Source organism: Peromyscus maniculatus, chromosome 3 (genome assembly GCF_049852395.1).
Source record: "Peromyscus maniculatus bairdii isolate BWxNUB_F1_BW_parent chromosome 3, HU_Pman_BW_mat_3.1, whole genome shotgun sequence".
NCBI lineage: Eukaryota > Metazoa > Chordata > Mammalia > Rodentia > Cricetidae > Peromyscus > Peromyscus maniculatus.
Window position 1 is genome coordinate 143,037,850 of NC_134854.1, and position 26,109 is coordinate 143,063,958.

Sequence of the window (26,109 nt, forward strand, 5' to 3'; positions counted from 1 at the left end):
GCCTCAGGACGAGTACCATGTGTTCCACCTCCCACCTCCCCTTGCAGGACTTCTAGCACATTCCAGATAAAGCTTCACAAGACACAACATAACAAATACTAGGGTCGTTTTTAATTAAAAAAAAAAAGAAAAGAAAAGAAAAGCCCCAAGAGTCTCAGGGCAATACTCTAGAATACAGTGGAAGCTATCAAGAGTGTTAGTACACACCGTACTGGCATACAAGGGTTCCCTCAGCGAGAGCAAAGGCTCTCCAGAAGTTTGCACATAATTGTACACTGTCCCCGTTTTTAGAAGTCCTTATTGACGCAAGTGTGGTGGCAACATCTTTGATCCCAGCACTCACGAGGCAGAGGCAGGCGGATCTCTGTGAGTTCGAGGACAGCCTGGTCTACAGAGCGAGTTCCAGGACAGCCAGAGCTACCATAGCTGAGACCCTGTATTGAGGGGGGGAAAGTCCTTATTGAGAGGACACTGAGGCACAGAGGTAAAAGAACTGGCCTGAGGTCAGACTGCAGGAGACACACAGGTAGTGCCAGAACCCCAGTCGTCCTGAACTGCTGCCCAAGGTCACTGCATAGCTCCTGAAGCTGTGGGTCCTCTTCGTCCAGGAAGCAGGCAAGGGGCCGGGCAAGGACTGGGACCTGGACCAGAGCTGGCACACAGGAGTCCCTGAGGCGAAAGCCCCAACAGCCCCTTGCCTCTGCTACATCTCCTTACTATCAAGCCCACCCCTCCTGGTGGAAAACCAGCTGCACGGCTTCGTTCACGTCACGAACGACGTGGGAGGCCTTTAGGAGCTCTGGCCTGAAGCTGAAGTCTCGGTGCCCGTGGAATGGCTCTGCCCCTCCAGACGTGGGCACTTGGGAACCTGCGTCCTGAGAGCTGTATATGCCAGTGGATACCAGGATGGAGGCACAGCTCTGGGCTGCTGGAGGCCGCTGCTTTTGCTGCCCACCAGTCCCATGTCCCTCCTCTCCACACTTTGCCATTTGCAGGTACTGGTGGAACAGGTTGGCACCATAGACATCAGACACAGGGTTATCACTGGCAGGGCGGCAATACCGGGAAAAAAAAAGAGAGAAGAGAACCCAAGTTTAATGTTGCAAAGGCACCAGAGCAGAGATCAGCCTGGGGGTGGTGTGACTCAGCTGCAGGGAAGCCGGGGTGGTGTGAGTCAGCTGCAGGGAAGCCAGGGTGGTGTGACTCAGCTGCAGGGAAGCCAGGGTGGTGTGAGTCAGCTGCAGGGAAGCCGGGGTGGTGTGACCCAGCTGCAGGGAAGCCGGGGTGGTGTGGGCAGATGGGAAGAGAAAGCCATGAGAGATGGAGACAGAGTGGGCTTACCCTATAGCATAGAGCTTCCTGATGGGGGCAGACCAGCCCCGCCTCTCAGCCTGCTGCCTGATCATGTCCTCGGCGTACTGGTAAGTGAGGACGCTGGGTTTGCCCATCAAGCCCTCGTATTTCAGCTCCTTGCCTGTTACTTTCCGGTAGATGGTTTCCAGGCACAGCAGAAAGGTGCCATGACCAAACCTGCCCAAGAAGAGATCTCAGCAATCCAGCCTTCAGGCCACCAGCCGTTCTCTAAGCTGTCTTCATGCACCCACCCTGAGTTCCCCTCCCCATAGCCATTACACATGAAGAAACTGAGGCAAGAGCAGGCAATTTTCCCAGGGCAGCAAAACTAGGGTCCAAACTCACTCCCCAAACCTTGCTATTGGTTTTGTTTTGTTTTGTTTTTTTAGAGACAGGGTTTCTCTGTATAGCTTTGCACTTTGGAGACCAGGCTGGCCTCGAACTCACAGAGATCCGCCGGCTTCAGCCTCCCAAGTACTGGGATTAAAGGCGTGCGCCACCACTGCCCAGCTTGTTTTGTTTTTTAGCTATTATTATTATATATGCACGTGTGTGCTCTGAGCATCAGAGGACGACTTTATGGAGTCAGTTCTATCCTTCCACCTTTACATGGGTCCCAAGATTCAAACTCAGGTCATCAGGCTTAGGAGCAGGCATTAACCACTACACCATCCCACCAGGCCTCTAAACCCGAAGACTGGATGTTGTTCTACAAGCTCTGGCTGCCATCCTTCCTGTCTTTGTGAACGTCAATTTCCAGCCGAGCACACTGGCTACTGGGCATTGTGTGCTCACTGCCTCCCTTGAAGCTGGGTGTGCTCACTGCCTCCCTTGAAGCTGGGTGTGCTCACTTGTTTAAACCACGCGAGGCAGTGCCACTAACCAGTCAGCAGAAGTACACGTGCTGGACTGCTTTGACCCTGTCCTTAAAACAAGGGAGGGCATGCTCTTCTCTGTCCTTGTCATGGTTTGGATCTTACATGGTCCCCGAAACCCAAGAAGGCTTGTCCCTAGCTGATACCTTGGGAGGCGATGGAATCCTCAGGAAGTGAACAGGAAACAAGTCGCTGGCGGGTGCGCCTGCCTGTCTTTCTATCCCTCTGCTCTCCACTTATCATGAAGGGAGTGGTTTTTTTGTACCACACCGTTCGACCCATCACAGTGTTGTGGTCCCCACAGGGCCCAAATCCCCAGGGCCGACATGGATCTTCCTCCTTCTAAGTCGTTACTCGGGTATTCTGTTGGTGCTGCAGGCGAACAGCCCTCTCTACTGTTTCCTGCCACCTGAAACGCTAATGTGGCGGCTGACACTTGGGCAGTCATTCTGGCTTCTACACGAAGGGTTAAAGATTATGCTTCAGGAAGGTGTGTGTGTCCTTAATAAAGGAGAGACTGAACAAAGGCCCCAGATTGCCAACCTGACTTCTTTTCATGAGAAAGCAATGAACTATCTTGTGTAAAGTGATTTTGTCTTCCATCCTCAGTGCTAAGCCAAACAAACCCTCGTGGTCACTGTGCTTGGTATTACATTCACTATCACTCATTCACATACAAATTCCATTTTCTGGCTGGGCGTGGTAATGAACTTGGGAGGCCGAGAGGAAGACAGGTTTCTGTGAGTCCAGCCTGGTTTATAACTGGGCGCTCCAGACCAACCAAGGCCAAACAGTAAGACCCTATCTCAAACAAAACACCAACAATAAAGAATTCCATTTTCTGTTTGTTTCTTGGTTTTCATCTTGTGAAGCAGGATTTTGCTGTATTCCAGGCTGGTCTGAGGCTGGTGTTAAACGTGTGGTTCTCCTGCATCAGTGCCAGAGTTCCCGCTGTGAACCACCGCATCCTAACTTTGAGATTACTAAATAGTCAGGCACGGTGGCGCACGCCTGTCATCCCAGCACTCAGGAGGCAGGCGCAGGATAAGTATGAGTGTAAGGCTAGCCTGCACTACATCGTGAGTCTCGGACAAGTCAAAGCTACAGAGTAAGACCCTGTCTCACAATACAAAAACAGTCGTGTGATTCCTTGAATGGAAAACTCATCTCAAATCTGGCCTATAAACTGTTTTTCTCCTTGCTTCTCAATACACAGTGACATACCCAGCTCCCACCTGACCCCCATCTAGAATCAGCATATCCTAACTCGCTGAGTAACAGAGGAAACGCCAAACTCACGCTACAGAACACACTTCAAATCTGACAGGGCTAGCGGGGAGTCGAGGCAGGAAAACAATGAACTGAAGTCAACGTGAGCCACACGGTGCGACCCCAGCTCACAGAAAGGGAAAGAGGAGGACAGCCCATCACAGGAGGAAGCCCTGCCTCTCTGAGGCTGTCCTGGATCTAGAACATGACCATCCACAGCCTCTGGGAGAGTGACAGACAGCACACTAGATTCTGGACTCAGTCAGAGCAGCCATCGGCTGGCTTCACAGAAGGCAGGCACCCCAGAAGGCCAGAAATGAGGTGCTATCAGCCCCAGAAAGGGGCAGGGCACAGGTACCACACAGCTGGGTCTCAGCTCTTGGCTCTGCACCATGGGAATAATCCTGGTTTATAACCTGTTTTCCCCATCCCTAGGGCTCACGGATGAAAGCAAATAGAGAAGTCAAAGAACCAGTACCAGGAGGAAGAGTCTTGAATACACACCCACTGATATACCTTAAAACTACCTGTTTGATGGATGTGTTCTGAGAGCAGCAGGGCACATATTAAAAATCTCTCAACACATCTTCATGCTCAGTCATCTGTAGTTCTAGTTTAATAACTGACATGAAGTAACTCTCGAAAGCCCTTCCTCTCAGGGACCAGGTTACTGTGGCACCTACGGGCTTAAGAGGGAGAATCCGGGACATGGTGTCCTCACCTGGGCATCTTGGCTTCAGCCATCCACAGGAGATCCATGTTGCTAGCCAGGACAGGGAGGTGGGGGTACGGAGCTGTCACCAGCCCAGTCCCAGGGTTTCCATTGCTAAGGAGGACATCCATAATTAGCTGCAGGCTCGTCTCCCAGCGGACTGGCTCCCCAAGAAGGAGGACCCCTAAAATCAAAAGCACAGGGATGAGGGGGCAGGGCACTTGGCCCACCCTTTGTGGTGGGTGGCCCTTCAGAGACAACCGAGGCCAGTTAGCAACACCTACTCAGAGCTAGAGGTCTTTACTGAGGTGCACATCTGGGCAAGGGAATGGTTCCTAAGCAGCGCCGACCAAGCCACGCCCCAGTCCACCCTGGGTGAACCAAGTCAGGACCTGCTGGCAGCACCCTAAGGTTCCTGGAACTCACTTGGTAGCCCAGGCTGGCCTCGAACTCACATAGATCCACCTGGCTCTGCCTCCCGAGTGCTGGGATTAAAGGCGTGTGCCACCACTGCCTGGCTCCAATACCCTTTTTTGGCCTCCATGTGAACCTGAATACATGTGGCTTATACACAGACACATACATAAAGGAAATAAAAATGTGAGCCAGGTGCACCCCTTTAATTCCAGCACTCAGGAGGCAGAGGGAGGTGGTGGCTCTCTGTGAGTTCAGGGCTGGCCTGGTCTACACAGTGAGTTCTAGGAGAAGGCTATGTAGAGAGACCCTGTACCAAAAACAAACAAATGTTTAAAAAATTAAAGTTAAAATGAAAAGACGGAGGACATATTTTGATTGTCACAACTGGACACTCAGTAGGTGAGTGTCCTATCCTACCCTAGTAGTATCTGAGGTCCCAGCCAATGGTCATGTAATGGAAGAACACATCCACAAAGTTAGAGCAACTCCATCATTTTTTTGTTGTGGTTGTTGTTTTGAGTTTTTTGTTGTTGTTGTTTTTTCAAGAAAGGGTTTCTCTGTATAGCCCTGGCTATTCTGGAACTTACTCTATAGACCAGGCTGAGCTTGACCTCAGAGATCCACCTGCCTCTGCCTCCCAAGTGCTGGGATTAGAGGCGTGCACATCACCACCCCCTGGCCAGCAACTCCATCTAATATATAATCACAAAGTATTTTAATTAATTATTATTTTTTTTAAATTTTATGTGTATGAGTGTTTTGATGGCATGTATGTGTGTGCACACATACACATGCCTGGTACAAGTCTGTGGACACCTGAAGCGGGCATTGGATCCCCCAGAGTTGGATTTACAGATGGTTGTGAGCTACCATGTGGGTACTTGGACTCAAACCTAATCACTGAGCCATCCTCTGGCCTTACAAGATATTTTTGTACAGATTAACAATTTTTTTAAGTGATCATATAATCAAGAGACTCCTAATATTTCTTAAAAATTTACAGTGGTGGTACACATCTTTAATCCCAGCACTCAGAAGCAGAGGCAGGTGAATCTCTGAGTTCGAGGCCAGCCTGGCCTACAGAGTGAGTTCCAGGACAGCCAGGGCTACACAGAGAAACCTTGTCTTGAAAAACCAAAAACCAAACACCAAACAAACAAACAAAACCCCCAAGAAATGTTCTCCACTTGATAAATCAATTCACCACTGGCAATTCTGCCCACATACCTGCACTGCACCTGTAACAGGGTCTGTATCTTTTGCTGGAACATTCCTGCTCACTCTGTTTACAGAAATCATTTTACTTTTCAGCTAACTATAATATATTGAAACATTTACAATCTTCTTACCAAGAATTTTCTTTTCATTCTGGGTACAGTGAGACATTATGCTACACTAATTACTTTGGTTTTGAGATAAATCTTACTGTGAAGCCCAGATTAGCCTTGAACTCAAATCTTCCAACTCAGCTCAGCTCCCCCTAAGTGGGAGACTACAAATACGTACCACAACTGGCCACTGATTACTTTCTGATGTGGGTCCTGGGAACATTATTTACTTCAGGATGGCAACAAGATGGTACAATGTCTCTATTGTCCAAGGGAAGAGCTAAGCAACCCTGGACTAGACTGTCAGGACCTAGTTACTCTCTTTTCTATTTGTTTTGTTTTGTTTTTTTTTTTCCATCACAGGCAATTTATTTTGTTCTATTCATTCACAGTTAATACAGAAAATACTTGGTACCATATAGGTCTTTATGTTATTGCCTGTATTTTTGCACTGGCGTCTACTCATCTTTTCCTTTGTGCGGTGCAGGTGGTGTCTGTGTCTGAGAGTGCCTCTCTTGTTCTAATTTTTAGTCTTGGTTTAGTAGGGGTTCTTGGTTAAATTGGTGCTATTGGGCTGTTTCTTCAGGGACAGCTGATTTCAGTCGGTGAATTATATACTTATGATTCTGGTGATCTGGTTTAGTGGCTGGGTAGCACCTTCTTCTGTGTTCCCAGGTCACGTTTTGTTCATTTGTCAACTCCTCAGCTGATTTTGTTTCTTCAGACTTCAAACTGTAGGCATCTGAGTCCTCTCCCAGATGGGTTTCAGCTGAGCAGGGTAGTCTCACCAACACCTCCAAGTTGTTGGGTTTCACAGGATCAGCAGTTGGGCCCTGGGTTGTCCCCAGACGGAGTGCCCAGACTTGCCCTGGTTCCGACCCACAGAGATAGCCTCCTCCCCAGGTGTTGGGGCTAGGGGCGTCCCCGTTCCAAGCTGCGTCCACCCCTGTGGCCCGCCGCCACAGGCCCACCTGCGTCCACTTGTCTCTGCCGCTGGGCCTGTCTGCCTCTGCAGGCGGCCAACGGGCCTGTATGTCTCTGCCAGCTGGCACCGCGGGCCTACCTACCCCTGCCCGTCACTGCTGCCAGGCCCATCCACCTCTGCGGGCTGCCACCGGGCCTGTATGTCTCTGCTGGTTGCCGCTGGGCCTGAATGTCCCTGTCGGGCACTGCCACCGGGCCTGTTCACCTCCGCGGGTCGCCGACCTGCGTCCGCCTGTCTCTGCCGCGTGGCCCGTCTACTTCTGTGGGTCGCCGCCGGGCCTGAATGTCTCTGTCGGCCGCCGCCGCCGGCCCGTCCACCTCTGTCTGCTTATCTCCGCCACAGGGCCTGTCCACCTCTGTGGGCCGCCACTGGGCCTGAATGTCTCTGCCAGCTGCCGCTGGGCCTAAATGTCCCTGTCGGCCGCTGCCGCTGGGCCCGTCTACCTCCGCGGGCCACTGCCACAGGCCTACCTGCATCTGCTTGTCTCCGCCATCTTGAATCCTCACTCTTGTTTTGTTTTTTTATAACTTCTTTTTATTTTATGTGCATTGGTGTTTTGCCTGGATGTATGTCTGTGCGAGGTTGTCAGATCTTGAAGTTGCGACAGTTAGCTGCCAATGTGGGTGCTGGGAATTGAACCCGGGTCCTCTGAAGAGCAGTTGGTGCTCTTAACTGCTGAGCCATCTCTCCAGCCCCACCCATCTCCTCTCAAGATAGGTTGTTGAGCTTACAGTTCTTCAACACAGTAACATAAACACTTGGAGATGGGTATCACCAATACATGTCTCAGAGGACTGACTGAGTGGACGGCCAGGGCTGGAACCCAGGTGTCCCGGTGTACAGGGCCACCCTCAACACTATCTGCCTAAGCGTCTGAAAGGAGACAGGGGAACAAGGGACCCACATCTCCCAGGCACACGGCCTCTTTTACCTTCAATGGTGGCGAAGTCATTCCTCGGGGCCTGCCAAAAGACAAAGAGGAGGCCCGTCAGTGCTGGCCACTCTCCACTCCTGGAGTACCCGAGTGGAGGAGCAGGAAAGACGGGTCCACACAGGTCAGAGACCACCTCCAAGGACCGCCCAAGCCAAGGAGTAGAGAGAACTTAGGAAGAAGATGTGCAAGAGGAAAGACAAGGCCCAGAGTGGGCTCCACACAGGCTGAGGGATGCCACGCGGGAGGTTACCCAGGAGGGGCAGTGGTGAGCTGTGCTTCTCCAGCCAGGGCAGAAAACAAGGTCCCGGCCAAGCAGGGGCCTCGAGATCAGGGTGCTAAAGGAGAAAATAGGCCGTGAGGGAGGAGCTCTCGGGGCATGAGGACTCTCTTATCTTTATGCCAGCTCTAGAGGTTTTCTCTTTAGAAGCCGTGGGCCCGTTCTTCCCTGGGCCACTGCAGTCTTGGCTGAGGTGAGTCACTTCTGCGTGGGGCTCAGCCTTGGAGCTATTCTGAGATGTGCTCCCACTCTATATCTGGTTCTTCTCAGAATTTTAGTGACTCAGGAGAAAGCTCTCGAAGGGTAGGATCTGTTCTACAACTAGAAAATTCTGGAAGGAGAACTTATAATCTACTTTCTATTAAATAAATGAAGTAAGCTTATTTCTCTATAACTGCATTTCAAATCCTAAATTGTTGGCGTAAGCTATTAAATATATATAAATTTTCACAAGGAATATGTCAAGGGGCACCTCAGGAGTCATACTCCAAAGGGTCAATGAGTGTCCTGGAACTTACGATCCTGAGAAATAAGAAATCATGGGCTGGGGTGTGGCTTAGCGGCAGAGACTTCCCAAGCAGGTATAACCCTGGGTTTGGCCACCAGAACTGCAAAAAAGAAATCAAACCACCTTTTTCAAATATGAGCTGACCACCAAGGGCAGTGGGAAGACACAGACCCTCAGTGTTTTCCTCACAAGGCGGCCTCTCTGGACTGTGCTTCAGGGTAAAGCAGCAGTGAGCAGCATGCAGAGGTCACTGATGCCCTGAAGAACACCTGGGAAGCCGCCAGGGACAGCAGCCTGTTAACTGGAGGACAGACCACAACAACGCAGAAGGCAAAGGCGTGGAGCACACTGCTTCTCCTGGCCATTCTTATCACCCAGGGAACCCAGTCCTCGGCCAGACACACCTCTCCAAGAGGACCGGCGCAGAAGCAGCCATGAAACAAGATGCAGCGCCTAGCAGCAGGGCCAACCCGTGGGATCAACACAGGGAACAGGAAGACAGGCACCCGGAGACCTCAGGAGTAGTGTGGAGGGTGAGGTGACCCACCCTGTCCTTATTACCGTGCTCTTCGGCCGCCGCTCGAGGTCCACCATGTCCAGCTCCGGGAAGGCTCGTCGCAGCGTGTCTACGGTCACCACGTCCTGGAAGCCTAGTCTGCAGCAAGGTCAGGGAAGCAAAGCTACACAGCTCTGAGGAGGGGGCTTTTATGGACACATCAGGTCACAAGTGAGCAGAACCAGACCCAGTCCTGACCACAGCAGGCAGGCAGGCAGCTGTCATAACCCCCCCAGGCCCCAGGGGGCAGGCTGCTGACTGCATCGGCAGAGCAGATGCATGGAACACCAGTGCAACCCCAGAGACCAGAGGCCCAAGCGCCGTGTACTCAAGGAGCTGATGCCAGGCTCAGGCCCACCCACACTGGTGCTCCTTGAGTGGTGCAGCCCTAGGTCCTGGGGAGGAGGAGACTCCTCTATGGACGGAAGAGGGCAAAGTCAGGTAAGTAACTGATGAAGAATAGCTACTTCTCTGGGTTGAAACATTCCCTCCTGCAGGGAGGGGGGAATCCCTGAGAGTTACCAGAGCCACAAGCTCCCTCCCACCCCTCCTCCCCCTCCCCTCCCCTGTGAGGTTATATAAGCCTTCTCAGGGGAAGAGACACTCCCAGCAGCCACTGCCTGCAACTGTGCAGAGAGTTCAGGGTGCAGTTTCCATCGGTCACGCTACCCTAGGCTTTCCTGGGGTGGGCCTTTGGGTGAAGTGGCTGCCTCTCCCCCACACTCCTGTCAGGTAACCCCAGGTAGCAGACTGGTTCCTTAAGCCAGCTGGTCTGCTGGTGGTGCCTATCCGGGCTGAAGAGATGTTTGTTCACACGGCCCCAGGAAAGGTCACCCCACAGTCACAACGAGGTCAGACGGAACTAAAACAGACAGTCAAATCCCATTCAGCAAGGAAGGGGCCGGATGCGGAAGACCAGCTGCCTCCAGCCTGCTCTCCCTAAGATCTGCCGCCGTCCGCCTGCCCCCAATTCCATCTGCAATCTCAGACATAGCTTCAGACGACACTCAAAACCAGGCTCCCCAAATGACCATTCTAGCAGACCCTCCTGCAGGAAGAGGCCTGCACTGGTTCTCCACTGCTCCAGCTTCCCAAGACCCCACCCCGGGCCTACCCTTCTGCTCTCTGATGCCCAACTCCACCCATGCCAACCGCCTACCTTGCCTGCCTAGAAAGTCTTAAGCGCCTCCCAGGGCACCATCAAAGCATCCCAGAAGCTAGAGGCCGCTCCTCCTCCAGAGGTATTCCCCACCACACTTTATGCTTAGAACCTACAACCTACCTCATTCTCCGTAGCCTTCACATGCATCCCATCTTTTCAATTGTGTAAAATACACTTATTTAGCTGGGGAGGGGACCTCTCAAATAACTTTTTTTTTTAATGACATTTATTTGTGGGTATTATGGACGTTAGAGAACAACCTGAGGCATCAGTCCCCCTTCACTGTGTGGGTCCTGACCACACGCAGGTCGTCGGGCATGGTGGCCATGGCCCCACAGCTCAGCTAGCTTCCCAGCCCATGCCACCCTGACTGGACCAACATTCAACTAAGAGACACGAATCAGGAAAAATTAACTGAGGGGAAAGGCCCTCCCCAGAGTAGGGGTACCTTTTGGAGGTGGCCCAGATACAAGAGGTCTGAGGAATTCCATCATGTACTGACGCTCTCTCCAGGAACAGTGCCGGACTGGGAGAGCTGAGGATCGAGTGTGGACTGAGCAGCTACAGAGTCCTCAGGCTCTCTAGTGGTAGATGCCACTGTTGAACTACCCAGCCTCTACGGTGTAAGTCAAGCTAAGAAATCTCCATTTATAATAGATGTTCACTCAACTGGTTCTGTTCCTCGGGAGACCCCGACAACACCAGCTATCCTAAACATTCTTTTACTGTTTGTGGGTACGTTCTTCCCTTCTCAAGTATGAAGTCCCTGATTAAGTCACATTCCCAATGCTCTTATCTGGGTCCCTGACCTGCCTTAGAGCACAACCCGGCATGGTGCCCAGGAAGCATTCAGAGCACAAGAACAAGCTGCCTGAGAGCTGGGGTCCTGTCCTTTGCTTTCTGATTACATGTGACCAAAGGGTACTAGTTAATGACAGGACTGACGAGGACAGGCGAGAGCTGGAGCAAAACCCCACATGAGTCACCCCAGGAGGTGTCTGTTTGCTTAGAGAGTCCTCAAGACAAGACTATTCGGGATTAAGACACAGGACTCTGTACATTAAGCCCTGCAGACGGCTCTGACGTGGTGGTATGTGGCCTGGCGCCACCAGGCACAAGGACTGACCACACAAAGGACCTACTCGTGTTCCCCAGGGGCCCACTTCCTATCTCTGGCACCTCGTCTCCATCCAGAACAGCAAACAAAAAGGATACGACCTGGCATTTTCCACCACAGGTCCCTGCCCAGACACCAGCATCCGCTTGTTGTGATACTGTAAGAAGAGTTTCATGGGGCTGTGAGAGAGAATGACTTGGTCTGGATCCACCTACAGAGACAACCAAGAAAAAGAAAGCAGGGGAAGATATATATATGGTTGAGAGAAAATAACAGAGACAGCCAATGGATTCTGTCACTGGGGTGGGGGAGGGGAGGAGATGGACGATGGACACATTGTCTCAAAACAAAGTTGTGAAAGCTTTTCGGAGCACTCGACACTTTCTAAGACTGAGCCAAATACACTTTCTTTCTTTTTTTTTTAAGGAATATTTTTTTTTTGAACATTTTTCTTTATTATGCATACAGTGTTCTGCCTACATGTATGCTTGCAGGCCAGAAGAGGGCACCAGATCTCATTACAGATGGTTGTGAGCCACCATGTGGTTGCTGGGAATTGAACTTGGGACCTCTGGAAGAACAGCCAGTGCTCTTAACCGCTGAGCCATCTCTCCAGCCCCAAATACACTTTCTAAGACTTAGCCAAATATGAATGAGAATTTACCTTGGGCTGGGAATGTAGCTCAGTGACAGAGTGCTGGCCCAACATGCATGAGATCATGAGTTCAATCCCTTGGATGGGTGTGTGTGTGTGCACGTGTGTGGCGGGGTGGTGGGGATGCCTAGTTCTCAACATACAAAACAAGAGAAGCATTATCAGATGTAAGATCTGACTTTTCACCAATACTGTTGGGCTTAGCTTGGAGACCTAGTGATATTTCTTTCTTTCTTTTTTAAAGATTTATTTATTTTTATGTATCTTGGTGTTTTGCCTGCACATATATCTGTGTGAGTGTGCCAGATCCCCAGGAACTGGAGTCACAGACAGTTGTGAGCTGTTATGTAGGTGCTGGGACTTGAACCTGGGTCCTCTGGAAAAGCAGCCAGTGCTCTTAACATCTCTCCAACCCGACTCCTGGGGTTTCTTAATCCCACACTTGGAAACCACAGGCTTTACGAGTGCATTTGTTGTCACTGTCATGAAAAATCTGCCTTGGACCTTGATACTGCGCTTTCAGTTCTACTTAAAAACAGCTTACTCCTACCTCTCCAGTGCTGGGCACTGAACCAGGCCCTTGCAAATGCAAAGCCAGTGGTCGATCACTGACTCATACTCCCAGCCCAAGATCCAGTTTGTGTGTGCTTGTGTGCATATGTGTACATATGTATGTGTGGAGACTCATGTATGGAGAATCAGAGGTCAGCACTGGGTGTCTTTCTCAGTCACTCTCCACCTTACCGAGTCTCCCACTCAACCTGGAGCTCCCTATTTTGCCAGAGTGGCTAACAGGCTAGATTGGCTGGCCAGCAAGCCTTGGAGATAAAATTGTCTCCAAGCCTCCCCCTAACCCTGGAATTACAGATGTGCCACCAAGCCTGGCTAAAGACCAAACTCAAGCACTTCACCCATGTGTCATCTCCCCAGCTCCCAAGACTTAGCTTTTCAACATCTACACTATCTCCAACAATGTCGTCCTTACCCAGAATTACTATTTTAAGATGGGGGTCTCACCACACAGCTCAAGCTGGCCTCAAACTTGTGGTTAACCTCTTTCCTCTGTTTCCGATGTGCCAAGCTTACAGAGGTGTGCACGACCCCACTAGGTTCCTCAGAACGCTTTTAGGGCCCTTTACGGAAAGTTTCAAGGTAGCAGCTTCATCCCTCTACCCTGGATTCAACCTCAGCCAGCAGCACGACCTAATAACCCATCAGCCTTTGCTGACTCTCTTGTTACAATGCACCCCTTTACAAAACTAACTTCATCCTTACCAAGCAGGTACCCATCTTGGATAGAGCCAGGAACTGCAAAGGGCAGAGATGCTCGGCTCTTGGAGGACAGCACTCACAGAGCGGTCCAGCTGCTGGCTGTGTGGATGGGCAGGGTTTTGTTATCTCTTTGACACAAGGTCTCACTATGCAGCCCAAGCCACCTACACAGCGCATAAACCAGCTATGGCAGTGCACAGCTGTGATCCCAGAATTAGTGGAGGCCAGATGTTCAGAGTCACCATCAACTACTACGGACACAAGTCATTGTTTCAAAAACAACCACTAAAATAGAAAGGGCAGAACACTGTCCTCTCCCCACCTCCCTGAAATAGGGTGTCATGTGGCCCGGCCTAGTTTTGAAACGGACCGTGATGAGTGTGCGCCACCATGGCCTGTAACGCCATGCTGGGGTCCTGCTCAGGGCTTCACGCTTGCTAGGCATGAATTCTACCCACTGAACTCCACCCTCCGCCCCAAGGGCAGGATTTCTGTGCTCACTCAACCATGTGTGTATACAACTGCGTGTCAAGACTATTGATGTCATCTCAGTCTAGGCTGGACCTTTTAAGACTCCACTGCCCCAGTCAAACCACAGCCTACAGAAAAGGATGCAGGGCTGGAGGACCCAATGGGAGCCCGTCTTTGGGTTTCCACGCTCTGGCTGCCTCTTACCTTGTACCCCAGCAGGTCTGACAGCTCCTGGGCTTTGCTGTGCTGTAAGATGTTCCCCGCATTCGTGACAAAAACCACAGGTACCCGCATCTCTCCCTGGGAGTTTGTCAGCTTGCCAAAAGCTTCCAGAGCAGCGGGGATCACTCTGTGGCCTCGAACCAGCACCCCATCGATGTCGAACAGTAAGCCAAAGGTGGGAGGGCTCTGCACAGAGGGAGAGAAGAGATCGGCACTGCATGAGAGACGGAGGAAATGAAGGGGAAGAACCTCCCATCGAAAGGCGGCCCCGGGTCACTGCTGGAAAACGGCATCAGGAAGGAGGGAGAGGGAAGCATGGCCCTGCTTTCCTCCTCCTGTCTGGTGGTGCTGGAAACCAAACTCTGCACCCGGTAGGTAAGAACTCTACCACTCAGCTATACCGAGGCATGGCATTTCTGATGGGCTCAATCCACCCACAGCAAACAAGTAAGTTTACCAAACACAGAACTACTGTGTTGAAATTAATTTTGCACCAGGCAGTGGCACACATCTGTAATCCCAGCCCTCAGCAGGCAGAGGAAGGCAGGTCTAGAGTTTAAGACCGGCTTGGGTTAGATAGTGAATCTGAAGTCAGCACTAGCTACTTAGCAAGGACCAGTCCTGGAAAAGCAAAATAAATATAAGCAATTTTAAAACAGGAACTAGAGGAATCCAAAGAAAACATGACCCTAGTATTTTAATGTGACGAGTTTATATTTCCCCTTTTACACTTTTTACCCCATACCTATGACTATTAAAATACAATTCTGTACCTTGTTCTTTTTGGGTGATAAACAATTTAACCAGTAACACTGGCCTTCATAACTATCTTTTAAAAAGTTCCTTTTAGGCCAGGCGGTGGTGGCACACACCTTTAATCCCTGCACATGGGAGGCAGAGACAGGTGGATCTCTGTGAGTTCGAGGCCAGCCTGGACTACAGAGTAAGTTCCAAGAAAGGCACAAAAAAAAAAAAAAAAAAAAAAGTAGAAAAAAAAAGTTCCTTTTAAGATTTAGTTTACATGTATGAGTGTTTTGCCTGGATGTATATATGTACACCGTATGTGTTCCTGATACGTGAAGAGGCTAGAGAGGGTGTCGGATCCCTTGGAAGTCGAGTTATGGGTAGTTGTAAGGCACCACATGGATATTAGGAATGGAACCCAGGTCCTCTGTAAGAGAGCAAGGATTCTTAACTACTGAGCCATCTATCCAGCCCCCCCAGCCCCCCACCCTCACCCCCATCCCTCTCCCTCTCTCCTTTCTGAGGAGGGTCTCCTTTTATAGATTAGGGTAGCTTGGAGTCTGTGAGATCCTCCTGCCTCTGCCTTGCAATTGCCTGGATTAAAGTTGTACACCACCACTCATAGCCACAGCCATCTTTTAAGTTTTAGGGGCTGGGATATACCCCAGTGGTAAGTGTATTTGCCCTGTATTCTTGAGGACATATGTTCAATTCCCATCCTTTTTTTTTTTTTTTTTTAAATCATTTTAAGGTGGGAAGTGGGAGCACTTAATCCCAGCACTCAGGCAGAGGCATGCAGACCACTGAGTTCAAGGCCAGCCTGGTTTACAGAGCAAGTTCCAGGACAGCCAGGGCTACACAGAGAAACCCTGTCTCAGAAAACAAAGGAACAAACAGATCATTGTAGAACCCTCTTTCGTGGCATACCTGTAATCCCAGCACCAGCACACAGGAGGAAGCCAACCTCACTAGCACAGCAAGCGCAGGCAAGCCTGAGCCACCTGACTTTGTCCCAAAAGAAAAAAAAAGCTTTTGTGGGGGAGGAAGGGGGTGAGACAGGGTTTCTTGCGTAGTCCTGGCTGTCTTGCAACTTGCTCTGTAGCCCAGGCTGGCCTCAAACTCACAGAGATCCTCCTGCCTCTGCCTCCCAGGGCTGAGATTAAAGGCGTGCGCCACCATGCCCAGCAGCCCACCTTATTTTTTTTTAGGTGGTGTCTTTGGTGGCTTGCCAATTTGTAGATATAGTCCCACCCCCTAAACATCATTTCCAGTTATCTAACATTCGGAGCGGAGGGAATAAACCAGTAACACTGTTTCAACTATTTTGGAAAGTTTAAATCAGGTCATTAGTCATTTTAAGGGAGAGGCAAGCATCTCTCTCTATGAGTTCAAGGCCAGCCTGGTCTACACAGCAAGTTCCAGACCAGCCAGGAATATACTGTGAGACCCTGCCTTAAAAAGGAAGGAAGGAAGGAAGAAAGGAAGGGAGGGAGGGAGGGAGGGAGGGAGGGAGGGAGGGAAGGAGGGAGGGAGGGAGGAAGGGAGGAAGGGAGGAAGGGAGGGAAGGGAAGAAGGGTAAGATGGAAACAAGCAGGTGTAAGTTTGGCCAGTGAAATGGCTCGGCAGGTAAAGGCACTGGTCACCAAGTCTGACACTCTGAGTTTTGTTCCCAGAACACACATGGTAGAAGGAGAGAATTAAGTTCCCTGGTCTGTCCTCTGACTGACTGATACACATGTGCCGTGGCGTGTGCCCCCCCCCAATAACAGATAAACAAATAAATGTAGAAAGTTAAGTTTTTCCACATTTTTGCTATGATGGGGGTGTAACAGGGATTAGTGGCACACACCTATATTCCCAGCACACAGGAGGTGAGGCAGGAGAATCAAGAGTTCAAGGCCAGCCTCAGCTATATAAGTCCCTGTCTCAAAATGCCACATAAAAGACAAGTCATAGGAAGTTGACCCCAACACCACCAAAATAATAATAAAATAATAAGAATGTAGCCCAGCCGGGCGTTGGTGGCGCACGCCTTTAATCCCAGCACTCGGGAGGCAGAGCCAGGCGGATCTCTGTGAGTTCGAGGCCAGCCTGGTCTCCAAAGCGAGTTCCAGGAAAGGTACAAAGCTACACAGAGAAACCCTGTCTTGAAAAACCAAAAAAAAAAAAAAGAATGTAGCCCAACTCCTTTCAATTTCTAATCCTCCCGCTTCCGCTTATCAAATGATGGGTTGTGGCAAGCCTTTCTTAGCTTCTTAAAAAATAGGGGTAAGAAGCCAAAGAGCATAAACCTTGTAAATACACAACTTACATTGACAAACTGTTTTTGAAAAGTACATGTCAACCTACATGGCCACTGGCACTGTATTCCATCCTTGTAATATACACAATTATTAAACTTTATTAACTTACATATTTAAAAAATGTTTCGGGCTGGAGACATAGCTCAATGGTAGTGTTTTTGCCTAGCATGTATGAGGCCCAAGGTTATCACCCTAACAAAAAGTTCAATTTCCATTTCCCAATCTCTAAACAATCTTTTTTGAAAACTCATTCCATTTCTTAGTTTATACACTGCCTGTTAATCTAAGAGACATTCCTTATATTAACAAATGACATAGACAACAAATGAACTAACCTAACAACCTGTCTTCCATTTCTCTTTTGTTGGTACCAACTAGGTCAAGCCACCCTTAGAACACTCATAGTCTATGCCCAAAGCTCTGCCAGTGGTGATCAGTCCAAACCACGGAGAGGACCAGGCATGGTATCACAGGCCTTTAATCCTAGCACTGGAAGGCTGGGGCCAGCAGGGCTGTACAGTGAGACCTGTCTTAATAAACAAAATCCCAACACAGATGGACAGTGCTCTAGCCCCTCATTTCTCAGGGGACAGGACGGAATGAGCAGCTAGCCTAGAAAACAGGCCACTAACACAGCAGCATTTTCACAAAGAGCGATCGATTTAAAGTTTTTAAGTTCTCAGGAAAAACAAGAGAGAGAACCTTGGACCTCACGAATGACAGGCAAGCGCCCTACCACTGAGCTATATCCCAGGCCTGAACCTTCTAAGTTTGATAGTTCATACAGTGTAAGGATCAAATTAAACAGGCAGTTTCTTGGGAAAGAATTCTGAGCTAGCAATGATGGATGCCGACACTAGACTCTTGAACCAAAGACACGCAGCAGGCGTAAGGCAGGAGAAGGATGACCAAGGCATCCTGCTGGAACCTGTGGGGCAGCTGTGAAGAAGTCAGGACTTCAGAGAGACAGCTCAGTGGTTAAGAGCACGTGCTGCTCTTCCAGAGGACCCAAGCTTGGTTCTCAGCACCCACAACAGGCAACTCAGTCTACAACTTCAGCTCTGGGGATGCGATGCCTCTGGCCTACAAAGGCTCTTGCTCTCAGGTGCACCTGCAGACACATATGTACACACACACACACACACACACACACACACACACACACACACCTACACACACACATATTTTGAAAGTCTATACTTGAGGAACGAGGAAGAACCATTTAAGAACATTTAAGATTAAGAAGAACATTTAAGGATGGAACAAATGAATGCCAGTTAAAAACACCAGAGAAACGGCAGTCAAGGTGGGGTGGGAAGACAAGAGGGTGTAATTAAGGAAGTGAAATTATGACTTTGTCAGGTAAACTAGGAAGTAGGAGTGTCTAAGGAAGGACTCCACTTCCCTTCCGCTAAGCAGGGACTTGCTCCCAGGGCAGTTGTCTTCAGCTCCTTTTCCTGGCTTATGGACAGCCTCCCGGGCTTAGCCCCTGAGCCAAGTTGGAGGTGGACAGGAAAACTGGAAAAACCAGGAAGTAACAAGTCAGTAAGACCACCCCTTCTGGCCACTAGAAAACAGCAGCCAGGTCTCTCATGAACACAGAAAATATTTGAACAAACAGCCAAAAACCTCCAAGGCTGATCCCTTCCAAGCTAGACATACAAAGAACATGTTTATCTATTCTTTCTATCAAACTGTGAGGGGGTATCTATCTTCAAATGGCGTATTACCTAGCGAAACTGTACCACGAAGGCATAAGAAAAAAGCTGCTAAAAGATTGTGGCCAAACATAACTTGTATAAGGCCTGCGTTTGTTTCTCAGCTCCCTCCCCTTGATCAAAGAACCAACTTCTGAGAGGAAGATGAGCCAAAGCCTTCCTAGCCTGGTTTACAAGTGCTGCATCCAGAATTCCACTTCAAACTGAGCTAGCAGCAGAGCTGGGGCCCTTACCCGACTCCTTGGGCAGTTCTAGGAGGAACTGAGGTCTCTGCCTGGACACATTCTCACCTCACCTGAACAAGCTTCCAACTTGTTCAGTTCTACTCCTAGTAATCAGCATACTTATTATTTATTTATTTATTTATTTAGGTTTTTTTGAGACAGGGTTTCTCCGTGTAGTTTTGGTACCTGTCCTGGAGCTTGTTCTGTAGACCAGGCTGGCTCAAACTCATAGAAATCCGCCTTTGAGTGCTGGGATCAAAGGCATGCACCACCAGTGCCCGGCTGTAATCAGTATACCTCTTGTAATCAGCACACTTCATTCATAACAAGTGGCCCTCAGCATCCCTGTAGCCCTTCCCTAATGCTCAACATATTCCTAATGGGGTCCTAAAGTAGGATTCTTGGACAGTTTCAGAGTTACCATACAAGTCCTGACATTTTTATTTTCCCAGAGTTCTTTTCTGATTTCATCACCTTACTTCTCTCAGAGAGAACCAGCACACGGGTCTGAACAGAAGAGGAGGAATGACTCTCCCACCCACTTGCCGTGAATGACACTGGCACTGTGCTTAGGACCCTTCAGGTGTCCAGCAATGACTTGCTGAGGGACACAAAGTTTGGCTGGGGAGAAATACAGCAGACCTTTCCCTTAAGATGCTTCCCAAAGGAAGCGGCGGTGACTGGCGAGAGGAAAACCTGTCACCTTCTGAGGTTCAATTTCGTTTTGTTCAACTGTGAACTCAGGCAACAACATTCAGAAAGTTTAAGTTAAAATCCATTGGCTTGAAACCAGGCCCGGGGCACATACCGGAAATCCTAGCACCTGGGAGGCAGAGGCCGGAGGATCATCAAGGGTTCGAAAGGCCAGCCTGGTCTACAGAGAGAGCTCCAGGTCAGTCGGGGAACACAGTGAGACATCTCACACAAAAACAAACAACAAATCCTTTCACTTATAATTAGGCATGATAATAGCACTGTGGTTCAGCTCAAAACGTCATTTTTGGAGGTCCACGCAGAGTTCAGGGCTGAAATGATAAGAACTCTGGGGTTTAAAGTCTTACAGCCACAAAGGGGGAGAGATAAGCAGCTGTGCCAAACTACAATGACTGGTTGTTTGGAAGATAAAAATAAGAGATTCATATTCTTTTCATTTTTGGAAAATCACATAGTTTCAGCTGTTAAAAGAGCCTGGTGTGCACGCCTCATGGCATGAGTTCCAACCGCAGGACGCACACTGGGAAGGCGAGAACCCCAAAGTTGTTCTCTAACCTCCGACGACACCTGTGCCCGCATACACATCACACACACACACACACACACACAGAGTAATAACAGTAATAAGAAAATCATAAAATAGCTCTTTTTGCCTTGAAGGCTGCACAACTGAGCCGTACAGAGTTTACTGGTCAGGTTCAAAGCAGTTACCTTTTCAGCAATAAGAATCAGCGGGCTCTTCGAACAGTAGAAACGAATTAACTGCTAAGAAACTTTTCGGACGCGCGGGAAGGCGCTGCGACCCCACCCGAGGCTGATCCGGGGTTGGGATGGGTCGTTCTCCCCGGACGCGGACTTCTCCAGCGGGCGGAAGGCGCTCCAGGAAGGACGAAGGGTCCAGCGGCTCCACGGTCTCCGGGAGGGCGTCCCGGAGGCCGGGATGCTCAGTGACCCGCACGGCCCTCCCACCCGCCAGCCCTGCGCGCTGGACCGAGCCCGCTCGTCCTCACCTCAGCGCGGCCCACGACGTAGCCTCTCCGGAGCCAGCAGCCCGGGAGCCCCGCAGACAGGCGCGCAGGAAGATTCCACGCCCGGCGCCCGGCACCGAGAGCGGCCAGCCCGCTGCGCGCAGCCATCGCGCCCGCCGCGCGCACGCGCACACGGCGCGTCTCCGCCCCCCTCGGCCCCGACTCCGGGGCTCCGCGCCCCCTCCCCTCCCCGCGCCCTGCGAAGTAACCAATCAGCGGCCGCCGGCGCGGGGCCTCTCGGGGGAGGTAGTCCGACCCGGCGGCGTCGGGCTCCGGTTCCGAGTGCAGATCCGGGAGCCCGGGGGCGGCGTTCGCTGGGTCCCTGGCTTCGCCGGTAGAAGACTTGGGGTCAGCAAGTGGGCGTGCGCGGCCGACCCGGCTCGGAGGACAGACACCGGACCGGTCTGTGCACCTGCCGACTTCCGGGAGCGCGTTCCTCGGCCGAAGTCCCGACTCCAGAAACCTTGGTGACTCTCGGGAACTGGGACGACCGTGTGGAAGAAGGCCACTTAACCTTGGAGTTCGAGATTGGGGAGGGGAACCTTTGTTTTAAGGCCAGCGTCCTCTGAGCCTCATCCACTCCAAGAATGTTGACGGTGTGCTAGCTCTTACTCTTTAAAATCTTTCACTCCGTAAACGTGCATGGCAGTCCTGTTTCCTGCGGGCTCAGACCTAAAACCCGGGAAGGCCACATGTGAATGATCTTGATTCACACTTTGTAGGGAGGCTGAGAGAGGTGTGCAAAACGAGGTGAAAAGATCACTGACCTGAGAAGTCGGATAATGAATCGGGCAAACATGTAAGGAGCACAGCTGAGCACTCAGCAGAGAATGGGCGTCAGTCAGTGATCGGGAAGGACAGAACCGGTCTGACCATGCTTGGTATGAGGTGGGAGCCTGCTGCAGGAAGAAATCTCTCTTCCCACTACGTGAAATGTGCAGGACAGAATGTTCCCTTCCTTACTCTTTGGCCTGTCCCTGGATATAAACATAGAAAAACTGAGTGAGCCTACCGTGTATTTAGCGCTAGAGGAGAAGGAGAGGCTCAGGAGAGGACAAGGACTCCAGTAACTCACTTCCGTTGTGAGCATTGCCAAAGATCATAAATCAGTAACAACTGTTGATGAGAACTTGGAAGATGGATTGCCGTTAGTTATACCCACCATAGCACACAGCACATAAACCCGGCCAGGAGATACAGCTGTTCGGGTTTGGGATGGTTTTTATCTCTTTTCCTGCTATTCAACTACTTAGGAACTAATTTAGGTGTGGGTGTGTCAGTGGCTCGAGCCTATAATTCCAGCGCTTGAGCAAATGGCAAGAGGATCATCTTGTTTTAATATAGTAAAACCTTGTCTTAATATAATAATAATAATAATGAACAAATGGCAAGAGGATCATCTTGTCTTAATACAGTAAAATCTTGTCTTAATATAATAATAATAACAACGACAACAACAACAACTGATTTAGCAATTATGAGGTTCACACTTGTCCTAGTGACAGCTTCCTCCATAAAAGCACGTGTGTCTAACAAAGGATACACTTCACCCTTCACCAGATAGGAGTCTTCAGAGCCCAGTTCTCAACCCCAAGTGGGGGTGCAGCTGATGATAGGGAGCCTCTGGAACCAGTAGTAGATAAGTACATAGAAACATATGTGAGAGTGAAAGTGAGGAATCCAGTGTGGAACACCACAGCTTTGGTTTTGAAGGGCTACTTCCAACAGTGTGGACGTTCACTGAATTGTCTAGTCTTTGGATCGGGTTCATTTCAGTGTGTGATTTTTTTTTTTCAATGCTTTTTATAAGAAAGTTTTAAAAAGTCTGGGATCAATACTGTAAAGGGAAAAAATGATCACTTTAAAACTTGCTTAGCGGCCGGGCGTGGTGGCGCACGCCTTTAATCCCAGCACTCGGGAGGCAGAGCCAGGCGGATCTTTGTGAGTTCGAGGCCAGCCTGGGCTACCAAGTGAGCTCCAGGAAAGGCGCAAAGCTACACAGAGAAACCCTGTCTCGAAAAAACCAAAAAAAAAAAAAAAAAAAAAAAACTTGCTTAGCTAGACCAGAAGCTTGCAAAAGTATCTTATGGCTTACAGATGATCAAAACATCATAATTTCTTTTTTTTTAGTTTTATTTTTTTAATTATTTTTATTTTATGTACGTCGGTGTTTTTTCCTGCATGTATGTCTGTGTGAGGGTGTCGGACCCTCTACAACTGGAGTTACAGACAGCTGTGAGCTGCCATGTGAATGCTGGGAATTGAACCCAGATCCTCTAGAAGTCAGTGCTCTTAACTGCTGAGCCATAAATAATCATAAAATAAAAATAAATAAATAAGTAAATAAATAAACACAGTCTCTAAGTGCCTGTTAGAACAGGGCTTTAGTCTTTAATAAATAGTTAAATTTGTAGGTAAAGAAAAATTTGCATCAATGTCTGCAAACTATTAACATGTTTTACCTATATTTATACCTGTTAGATATTTAAGATACAATATGCATGTTATAAAGAAGCAGAGCATCACTGGACTCAGCAGCAAGCTTCTGAATTCTCTTCATTTGGTCCTCCAGAAAAAGGAACTAACTATTTGTTACCTCCTCCTCCTCTTCAGGGTGGAGCAAATACCTTTCATTTCCAAAACTTCAGTGAAAGGGTTAACATGTGAGATTTTTGGCTCTCCTGATGACTTGAGTCCTATCCCTAGGACTCTCATGGCAGAAGGAAGGAACTGACTTCTACGAGCTGTCCTCTGACTTCCACACATGTGCCATGACAGGCAGACCCACATACACATACCACACATGTGCCATGACAGGCAGACCCACATACACATACCACACATGCATAGCTATACACAGTAAATAAATAAATGTATTTTTTAATTGAAAGGTCTTTTTGGCTCTGTGGATTTTCTCTCCTGCCTTTTGCTTCTTATGAGATAGTTCTCTGCTGAAGGTCATTAGAAGTGCTATTAGCTTGGCCAGCTCCTGCTGAGTTTCATTAAACTCTTACTAGCTTTTTTTTTTTTTTATCCCCAAGACAGGGTTTCTCTCTGTAACAGCCCTGGCTGTCCTGAAACTTTGTTGACCAGGCTGGCCTCGAACTCACAGAGATCTGCCTGCATCTGCCTCCCAAGTACTGGGATTCAAGGTGTGTGCCACCCCACTCAGCTTTATGCTTTTTTTTTTTTTTTAATTATGTATACAGTGTTCTGACTGCAGGCCAGAAGAGGGCGCCAGATCTCATTACAGACACTTGTGAGCCACCATGTGGTTGCTGGGAATTGAACTTTGGACCTCTGGAAAAACAGCCAGTGCTCTTTACCTCTGAGCCATCTCTCCAGCCCCAAAACAAAACAAAACAGGGTCTTATTGTGTATCCTTGGCTGGCCTGGAACTTACTATGTATAAGAGGCTGGCCTTGAACTCACAGAGACCTTCCTGTCTCTGCCTCCCAAGTGCTAAGATTAAAGACAATTATCACCATGCCCAGTAACTCTCAGACTTAAAATAAATAAATAAATAAATAAATAAATAAATAAATAAATAAATAAATAAATAAATAAATAAATAAATAAATTCTCAATAAACAGTGCAAGCTCTTTGAGATTTAGTGTTGGTTTTTTTTTGTTTTGTTTTGTTTTTTGTTTTTTGTTTTATTGAGACAGGGTTTCTCTGTGTAGTTTTGGTGCCTGTCCTGGAGCTCGCTCTGTAGACCAGGCTGGCCTCAAACTCACAGAGATCCACCTGGCTCTGCCTCCCAAGTGCTGGGATTAAAGGAGTACGCCACCGCCACCACCCCTCCCCTCCGGCTAGTGTTGAATTTTTTCAGAGGATTAATTACTATTACTTATTTTTTTGAGACTGTATTTCTCTATGTATCTCTGGTTGTCCTGGAACTCACTATGTAGACCAGGCTGGCCTCAAACTCACGGAGAAATTAATTTTATTATGTATTTGTGTGTCTGTGTGTGGCAGGTGAGTACAGGCACCTGCAGAAGCCAGAGGCAGCAGACTCCTCTGGAGCTGCAGTTATCAGTTCCTGCTGGGAACTGAACTTGGGTCCTCTGTAAGATCAGTGTGTCTTAACCACTAAGTCAGCCCATACTCTCAGACTTTTAGGAGAGAAAAAAAAAATGTGCCAGACATAACGGCACATGTCTTTAATCCCATCCCTCAAGAGACGGAAGCAAATGGAGGTCTGTGAATTTGAGGCCAACCTGGTTTATGTAGCGAGTTTCAGCACAGCCAAAGCTTCATAGTGAGACCCTGACTAAAAACAAAACATATACAAGAGCCTTAAAAACAAACAAAAACAGGCCAGGTGTGGTGACACATGCCTTTAATTCCATGACTTGGGAGGCAGAGGCTGACAGATCTCCATGAGTTCTAGGCCAGCCTGATCTACAGAGACAGTTCTAGGACAACTACATAGAGAAACCCTGTCATGGGGACAAAAAAAAAGTAATTAATTAATTAACTAATTCAACAACAACAATAAAACTCAGGACTGGAGAGATGGCTCCATGGTTAAGAGTGCTTATTGCGCTTCCAGAAGACCTGAGTTCTGGTACCAGCAGCCATGTGGGGTGGTTTGCAGCTGCCTATAACTCTAGCTCCAAGTGACCCAATGCCTTTTTCTTGCCTTTCTGGACAAGTGTGTGTGTGTGTAAAAATAAATCTTAAAAAATAAAACAAAAGTTTGCCTAAATCTTTTTTGTTGTTGTGGTTTGTTGTCTGAGACAGGGTTTCTCTGTGTAGCCTGAGCTATCCTCTATAAACTTGCTCTATAAACCAAGCTGGCTTCAAACTCACAGAGGTCGGCCTGCCTTTGCTTCCCCAGTGCTGGGATTTAAAGGCCTGCACCACCACCACCCAGCTTGCCTAAATCTTGCAGCAGACAAAACCTTTGTAGTTTAGCAGTATGTTAGCAGGTATGGTAGTTTGAAAGTAATTGGCCCCCATAATCTCATAGGGAGTGGCACTATTAGGAGGTGTGGCTTTGTTAGAGTGAGTATGGCCTTGTTGAAGGAAGTGTGTCACTCTGGGGGCAGGCTTTGAGGTTTCCTATGCTCAGAATACCATTCAGTGTCTCAGTTGACCTGTTACCTGCAAGTTGTAGGATTCTCAGCTACTGCTCCAGCACCACGTCTGCCTGCATGCTGCCATGCTCCCCGCCATGATGATAATGGACTGAACCTCTGAAACTGTAAGCAAGCCACCTCAATTAAACGTTTTCCTTATTAGAGTTGCCGTGGTCATGG

General features: G+C 49.0%; 1 protein-coding gene across 3 annotated transcripts; it reads right to left on the bottom strand.

Moving 5' to 3' along the window:
* Positions 1-123: 123 nt before the first annotated feature.
* Hdhd5 (haloacid dehalogenase like hydrolase domain containing 5) lies at positions 124-21,005 on the bottom strand. 3 transcript variants are annotated; one of them, XM_006998168.4, is made up of 8 exons: positions 20,827-21,005; positions 14,096-14,299; positions 11,592-11,704; positions 9,220-9,313; positions 7,871-7,901; positions 4,219-4,393; positions 1,342-1,530; positions 124-1,044 (listed from the first exon to the last, which is right to left on the bottom strand). In XM_006998168.4, the coding sequence occupies exons 1-8, from the start codon at positions 20,950-20,952 to the stop codon at positions 720-722; spliced, it is 1,257 nt and encodes a 418-aa protein (XP_006998230.4). In that variant the 5' UTR covers positions 20,953-21,005; the 3' UTR covers positions 124-719. The 3 variants fall into 3 exon arrangements, with proteins under 3 accessions (XP_006998230.4, XP_042129941.2, XP_076423933.1); XM_042274007.2 differs by having other exon boundaries at positions 20,528-20,968; XM_076567818.1 differs by lacking the exon at positions 20,827-21,005 and adding an exon at positions 15,190-15,272.
* Between the last annotated feature and the right edge of the window lie 5,104 nt (positions 21,006-26,109).